Source organism: Galeopterus variegatus, unplaced genomic scaffold, assembly GCF_000696425.1.
Source record: "Galeopterus variegatus unplaced genomic scaffold, G_variegatus-3.0.2 Scaffold15915, whole genome shotgun sequence".
NCBI lineage: Eukaryota > Metazoa > Chordata > Mammalia > Dermoptera > Cynocephalidae > Galeopterus > Galeopterus variegatus.
The window spans coordinates 9,736-17,709 of NW_007742026.1; the positions used below are offsets into that span (position 1 = coordinate 9,736).

General features: G+C 61.1%; 1 protein-coding gene across 1 annotated transcript in view; it reads left to right on the forward strand.

The window, feature by feature from the left end:
• Positions 1-2,026: 2,026 nt before the first annotated feature.
• LOC103582367 (regucalcin-like) overlaps positions 2,027-7,974 on the forward strand; it is a 10,788-nt gene continuing 4,840 nt past the window's right edge. The window contains 6 exon segments of the mRNA XM_008563984.1: positions 2,027-2,045; positions 2,980-3,218; positions 4,950-5,220; positions 5,688-5,885; positions 7,151-7,221; positions 7,893-7,947. Coding sequence (XP_008562206.1) covers positions 2,027-2,045; positions 2,980-3,218; positions 4,950-5,220; positions 5,688-5,885; positions 7,151-7,221; positions 7,893-7,947 — 853 coding nt within the window.

Genomic DNA, 7,974 nt, shown 5'->3' on the forward strand with positions numbered 1-7,974 from the left:
CAAATGACTACAAACCGGTGCTTTAAAACAACAGGAATGTGTCCTCTCCCAGTTCCAGAGGCAGAAGTGTGAGGTGCAGGTGTGGCAGGGCCGTGCTCCCTCCAGAGGCCCCAGGGGAGTATCCTTCCTGCCTCTTCCAGTCCCTGGTGGCTCCAGGCGTCCCTGGGCTTGTGGCCGCACCACTCCATTCTCTGCCTCCGTCTTCACATGGCTTCTCCTCTGTGTCTGTGTGTCCTCTTCTGTCTCTTGTGAGGACACCTGTCATTGGATCAGAGCCCACCCTACTCCACTGGAACCTCATCTTAACTAAATCCATCTGCAGAGACCCTATGTCCAAATAACGTTCCACTCTGAGGTTCTGGGAGGACATGGGTTTTGGGGAACACTATCCACCCACCACGGTGGTGCTGCTGGTGGGCTTCAGATTGGGAGTGAGAGAAGTTATGCAGACTCATGATCTGAGGGATGGAGAGAAGGAAGAGGGGCTGGAGGCAGAAAGGGGCTTCTGGGGCGTGCTCATTTCTCATGCCTGGTGACCTTCCGGACAGGGGTGTTGGGTATGTGAGTCTGATTTTGGAAGCAGCCTCTGGGCTGCGGCTGTGAAGCCGGGAATCATCGGCACATGGAGAGTGTAAAGTCATGACACTGTGAGATCATCATCCCAGGTGCAGATGGAGGACACGGGGCAGGAGGATGGAGCCCGGAACCCCATGGGCTAGTCTGGGAGGGGGACTTGTTGGACGGAGGCTGAGGAGGGGTCTTGAGGTGGGAGAGACGAGGAGCACGTGGGGCGCAGCTGAGAGCGGCTCTGGCAGGAGGGTGCTCGTGCCTGCGTGTGGCTGCGAGTCATGCGGGGGTGGGGCGCGAGGGCCAAGGTTCAGCAGCGGAGACCACCAGGGCGCTGGGGGCACAAGGGCCACGTGGATCCACGGGGGGCTCAGCTCTCGGTGTGTTTTGGGGAGTCAAGTGTTTCCGAGTCCTCAGCCCAGGGACGGCGACCAGCCCTGCTGCAGCTGAGCGCGTCCTCCGGTTTCTGTCGAGGCCACCGTTCCGGCCTCCTCGGGCCCAGTGTAGCGGCCTCTTTCCTCCCTGTGTTCAAACTTCCTTTGAGGACTTAAAAGCACCTCTTTGCCCGCTGCCCTCCTTGCCCTCTTGGTTTGAGGATGGACAGAAAAGGGAGTGTTGGCCAAAAAATGGGGTAGACCACGGGACCTTCAGTGTGGCCACTGTGACAGTGGAGTCCCCAAGCAGCCGTGTGCGTCCTTCCCCCTGAAACGCATTCTCTCAGCTTCAGGGAGTTAGACAGTGTCCGGTGGTCCGGGCAGGTGTTTGTGGCTCCATTAACCCACCCACGGGAGCGAGTGTGTAAGTGGCGTGTGTGTCCCACACATATGTAACCAGGGAGTTTGTGAAAACGTCCACACCCACAGTCAGCCCAAATAGGCCTCAGAGGCAGGCAGCTCCTGGCCCCAGTGACCACCTAGACACCCGGGTGCCCAATTGGGATGACCAGACAGCATTTCCCAATGTGGGGTCCCAAGACAGAACTGTGAGATACTGCAGAGCCAAACACTCAGAAAGCTGCGCCATCCTGGGCAGAAACGCATGCCGGGTGGGGCTGGTCTAACTTGAGCCACAGGTCGCAAGACACTCCAAAGGCTGTTTCAGGGAGTGGGCCCTGAGTTCACTATGCCCGCTGCTCTGGGGTCCCCACCGCAAGCCTCAGGCCCTGCTTCCTTTCCTTTGAATCCCACCGCAGCCCGTGGGGGTGCAGGCTCCTCGGGGGCACATGCCTTCATGGGCCCTTGTGGGTCGGGGTCACTGGCAGGGATGAGCCAGGCACAGTCTCAGACAGGAGCCGCCAGGGTCACAGGCCCAGGGGAGCTGCAGGCAGACCCGGGGTTTGACACCATGAGGGTGCCGTGGGAGCCCAGGAGGTGAAACTCCACATATTACAGGCACGGCAGGGAAGACGCGGAATCTGTGGATTCGTGATCTGGTCCACAGAGAGGGTGCTCGGTCCAGGATGGCGTCCAGGTTCCTGGGTGAGCTGCGATAGGCCTTTCAGCGGAATCCGTGGGATACAGGGTGTGGGCTCCCATCTGGGAGGAGCCCGGATCACTAATCGGTGCAGGAGAATCTACCTCCAAGGAGCTGGCAGCCCATGGGGGTGAGGATGGACTCGGCCACAGCCCGGTCCTGAGAAGAGCCCCAGGACAGGCTGGCGGGAGCGAGGGGCACTGGCTGGGTGCTCCAAGCGGCTCCTGCAGAAGGAGACCCCAGCACCTCTTCTTCCAGCCTAACGCACAGTGGAAAGCAGCTGCTGAAGCTGCCCCTCAGGGCTCCCCAGGACACAGCAGGGCGACCGCACCCGCCCACTGGGGCACTTCTGGGGTTTGGCCAGGACACAGCAGGCACGGACGGACAAGGGGAGGAGGGAGTTGCCTGAGATCCAGATGTGGCAGGGCCGTGCTCCCTCCAGAGGCTCCAGGCGAGGATCCTTCCTGCCTCTTGGAGCTCCTGGTGGCTCCAGGCGTCCCTGGGCTTGTGGCTGCATCACTCCAGTCTCTGCCTCTGTCCTCACTTGGCTTTTCTTCTATGTCTGTGTCTCTTCTTCTGTCTCTTATGAAGACACTTGTCAGTGGATTTAGGGTCACCCTCCTCCAGGAGGACCTTGTCTTAATTACATCAGCAAAGGCCCCATTTCCAAATTAGCTCCATTCCCCGGTTCTGGGGGTTCGGAGGTGGATTTGTTTTTCAGGTACCCCATTGTGCCACTGTAACGGTCTGGTTTCCTGACATTGGCCAAGGGTCCTTCCTGACCCCCTTCCTGAGGAGAGCAGTCCCAGGCCCACGATGTCCACCCTGCACAGAGCATCTTTCATTTCCTGGGGAGTGGCTGTAGTTTGGGGGTGGACAGGGCAGGGGGCAGGGTTCTACTGGAGCCCTGGGGCCACTCACTGACCTCCTGTCTTTCAGGCACCATGCCGGAGCCGTCCACCCCAGGAGTGTGGGAGCGAGGGCAGTGCTCCGTGTACACGCTCTGTGCTGACCACTCGCTGGTCAGACACCTGCGTGGGCTGGGCATCCCCAGTGGGCTGGACTGGTCCTTGGACCACAGCACCTTCTGCCACGTTGACAGCCTGGACTACTTCGTGCCAGACCAGGGAGACAGAGACGGGCAGGACCCCGCAGAAGCTCCATGCTGGTGGCAGAGGGTGGGCCAAGGCTCAGTTGCTCCCCCAAGGCCTGTGCTCAGGTCTGAGTGACCCGGGCTCAGAGCTTTAGGGCTGCACCTGCGTCTGCCTGCGAGGGTCACCTGGGGTCTAAATGTAGGGAAATCTTGTCCCTCAGGCATTCTCCAGTGTCCCATCCCCCACGCCCCAGGCCCACCTTAACATCAGAAGCAGCTGTTTCATGGCGTCTGTCTCACTTCTACGTGCCCCTGGGGAAGGACTATTTTATCGTCGCAGGAAGCAGGCACTGTCCAGTCACACACAGAGAGAAGGGACGGCTGCCCATCTGTCCTGCATGGAAAAGGAGCCACGTGCTCACAGAACCTGCTTCAGGCACATGGCAGGTGTCCACCCTGTGGTCAGTTTCCCTGTAGTCAGTGTCACCTTCTCCTCGTGTCCCGGGTTCAGTGTCGCAGAAGTGACCAGGTCAGGGTCACTGAGTCATGTCAGGGCCTCACATCCGCACAGTAGTTAGTAAAGGGTGATATCTACCCTGTGGTCAGTGTGGCCTGACCTGCACCCTGTGGTCAGTGTCACGTCTTGTTCTCGTCCTGGGTCAAGAGTCTCAGAGTGACTGTCAGAGCGTCATGTGCACCCAGTGGTCAGTGAGAAGTAATGTCCACCTGTGGTCAGTAAGGAGTGATGTCCACCATGTGGTCAGTGTCCTCCTGGCCTAGGTCAAGGATCACGGGAGTGACCACTTCAGAGTCACCGAGTTGTGTCAAGGCCTCACATCCACCCAGTGGTCAGAGTGGCCCTGGGGCCAATGTCACCCTTTCCCTGTGGCTCTGGATGGGGCTTGCCCGTGGCTGACTGTCTGTGCTCAGCAACTTGGTGATCACCTCACTCAAGAGACAAGCACCANGCTGGGTGCTCCAAGCGGCTCCTGCAGAAGGAGACCCCAGCACCTCTTCTTCCAGCCTAACACACAGTGGAAAGCAGTTGCTGAAGCTGCCCCTCAGGGCTCCCCAGGACAGAGCAGGGCGACCGCGCCCGCCCACTGGGGCACTTCTGGGGTTTGGCCAGGACACAGCAGGGACGGACGGACGAGGGGTGGAGGGAGTTGCCTGCCAGGGGCGGCCCGGGCGGAGCTCAGCAGCTGAAGCCAGCGCGTGTCCTGCCTGAGCTGGAGCAGAGGAAGCAGAGCTGAGACGGAGCAGCCGAGCCGGCGAGCCCCTGAGGCCGCAGGTGACGTGTGACAGTGGACCCGCTTCTGGGTGGTCCACTTCCCGGGTGTCTGCAATACCAGGAAGGTTTTGTAAAACAAATGCCATTGAGGGAAGGTTTTGCAAAGTGAATCTTATTAGAAGGAAAGCGTTTGTAGAATAAATCCTGTTAAAAAGAGAGTTGTTGAAAACTGCGTCCAACTGAAAGAAAGAACGTGAGTGGAGTCCTGTCGCGGGGCAGGGAAGGTGTAGTTAGAGGCAGGGGCCACCTGGGAGCCAGACCCCCCAGGGGTGCAGCCCCCACCCCATGCTCCACGTCTGGGCAGGTCGTCGCTCGGCTTCTCAGAGGCTCCGTGTCCCCGTGTGCTGTGTGGAACGACGGCAGGGAGGACCAAGTTAACACGGGCGTGCTGAGAACAGGGACAGCGCGTCTGCTCGAAGAGCCCCCTGGACATCCCGCGGGTGTCGTCTTTCCAGTGACCGCGCCCGGTGTTGTCTGAGTCTCACGGTGGCCAGGCTCCAGCGGCACACGCGGGTTTCCTCACAGTGCGTGGGACACGCCATCACACACCGGGAGCATCGGGGTCTGCCCCGTCCAGCGGCCCCAGCCCTGGGGTCTGGGAAGCAGGGGGAAGGGACACCAGGCTGCACTCAGCGGCTCGCCTTCTCCTCAGGCCATGGCGTCCCCAGGATCGAGGCATCGTGTCAGGCAGCGGCCCAGGATGGGGGGTGCCCCGTGTGGGAAGAGGGGACAGGGCAGCTGCTGTTTGTGGACATCACCGCCGGGCTCGGGCTGGTGCAGGCCACTCACGGGGGAGGTGCAGACTGTGGGCCTGAGTGAGTAGAGCCTGGGGGTCCCCGCAGGGAGGGGACTCGACCCCCCCTTCCTGATCGTCAGCGTGGGGACCGTGTGTGAAGGCACGTCTGGTCCCCACACGCCTGAGGCCCTGGGTCGGGTGTGCCCTCCCATGTGGGTCACGGAGCTTCCCCTGCCTTTGTCAGAAGAGAAAGCGGCCCACGAGTAGCCGCTGCAGCTGGTCACCGTGGTGGCTGCAGGCAGCGCCGGCCACCTCGGTAACGTCCTGGAGGAACGGTGGTGGCTGTTGTGGGGACGGGATGCACAGGACGGCTGGCTCGGGACGGGTCCCCTCTCATTTGGGGAGCAGCTGACCCCCACCCGGGAAGAAGAGAAACACTTCCTCACCGGCCACGGCAGGGTGGGGGTGGCACTGGCCAGTGGAGAGGTAGCCACGGGGGCCCCACCTGTCCCTCTGTGATTCTCCAGGACACTGCGTCAGCTGCGTGGCTCTGAGCCAGATCGGGGCCTACGTGGTAGCGGCCGGCACCCACCTCGGCTTCCTGGAGTGGGAGACACAGCAGGTGCAGTGGGTGGCCTGGCTGGACAGGGACAAGCCCCACAACAGGTTCACCGACGGCAAGGTGGGCCCTGCGGGGAGGTTTGTGGCAGGAGGGCTTCTGGAAGGTCAGGTGTGGCCTCAGCCCACTGCGACGTGGGTCAGCTGGAGGCCTGTGGCCACCTGGACAGTCCCACGCTCAGGGCAGGTGCCAGGGACCAAGCAGGCAGCTTTGGGCAGCTGTCCCCCTTCATGGCAGGAGACCACTCGGACGTCCAGTGCATGCCGTGTGCTGCTGGGCGCCTCCAGACGAGACTTGTCGTTCCATTGCGTTCTGTCCAATTCCAATCCCCATCTTTTCACCCCATTATGCCTCCTGGGCTCCTGGCTATCCGCCCAGATGTGGCTTCAGCCACCCCTGGAAATGTTAATCTCATCAGCATGTGGCATGGCAAAGGTCACCTTCCCTGAGGTGTCCATGTTCGTGAGAATGCCCCGTGTGCCCTGGGTGTCCTGGGGTGGGATTCAGAGCCCCATGAGCACGGTCTGTGTCCTGAGGTGTCCACATTCGTGAGAATGCCCCATGTGCCCTGGGTGTCCTGGGGTGGGATTCAGAGCCCCATGAGCACGGTCTGTGTCCCGGGGTGGCCTGCAGTGCTCGAGACTCACAGGAGGGCCCTCATCCCGGAGGTGGAGGGGGCCGGGGAGGTCTCACACCTGGGGATGTGAGCGTGTGGGCACAGTTGAGCCGCCTGCAGACAATTTGCTGTAGAAACCCTGGCTCTTTCCGGAGAAGACTGGGAGGAAACCTGCAGGTGGAGATGCCGGGCTGGGGCTGGGGCTGGGGGCACGGCCGAGCCTGCAGAGCACCAGCGGTGCCCGAACCGGCCAGGGGTGTGGTTCTCCCACCAGGTGGAGGGTGTGGGAAGTGTGCCCTGCGCACCAGTGTGCGCCAGGTTCCCCAAGACCACCCAGGTCTGGACACTCCCAGGCAGCTCACGGAGTCAGCATATTGTGGTGTGCTCGTGGCTAACATGGGTCTCAGGGCTCCTGAGTGCCGGGTTCCCCAAGACCACCCAGGTCTGGACACTCCCAGGCAGCTCACGGAGTCAGCATATTGGGGTGTGCTTGTGGCTAACATGGGTCTCAGGGCTCCTGAGGACACGCAGCCGGGTCTTGGGGAGGACAGCAGGGTCAGGAGGAGCCACACGCCACTGCCCTGTGCTCCCTGCCTCCCGCGAGGTCTGCAGAACACCCTCTTCCCAGCAATGAAGAGGCAGCCACACGCGTGTGATGCTTCCTCCTGGGGAGCCCGTCAGTGACTTGGTGCCCAGGGTGTGTGTCGGGGGCTGGTCACATGGGCACCATCCGCCCTGTATCTCCCAAACTTCAGGTGCCCAGAGGAAAGCCCGGGTGCAGCATAAACCCATGTTTGGCACGGTGTGGGCGCAGGGCCTCTTACTGGTGAGGGAGACTTCATAACAGTGTAGGAAGAGGCTCGGCAGCTGTAGGAGTGTCCCGGGCTGCCGTGACAAGTGCTTATACACTGGGAGACTTAAAACAACAGGAATGCATCCCCTGCCAGGTGTGGAGGCAGAAGTGTGAGATCCGGATGTGGCAGGGCCGTGCTCCCTCCAGAGGCTCCAGGCGAGGATCCTTCCTGCCTCTTGGAGCTCCTGGTGGCTCCAGGTGTCCTTGGGCTTGTGGCCGCATCACTCCAGTCTCTGCCTCCGTCCTCACTTGGCTTTTCTTCTGTGTCTGTGTCTCTTCTTCTGTCTCTTATGAGGACACTTGTCAGTGGATTTAGGGTCACCCTCCTCCAGGAGGACCTTGTCTTAATTACATCAGCAAAGGCCCCATTTCCAAATTAGCTCCATTCCCCGGTTCTGGGGGTTCGGAGGTGGATTTGTTTTTCAGGTACCCCATTGTGCCACTGTAACGGTCTGGTTTCCTGACATTGGCCAAGGGTCCTTCCTGACCCCCTTCCTGAGGAGAGCAGTCCCAGGCGCACGATGTCCACCCTGCACAGAGCATCTTTCATTTCCTGGGGAGTGGCTGTAGTTTGGGGGTGGACAGGGCAGGGGTCAGGGTTCTACTGGAGCCCTGGGGCCACTCACTGACCTCCTGTCTTTCAGGCACCATGCCGGAGCCGTCCGCCCCAGGAGTGTGGGAGCGAGGGCAGTGCTCCGTGTACACGCTCTGTGCTGACCACTCGCT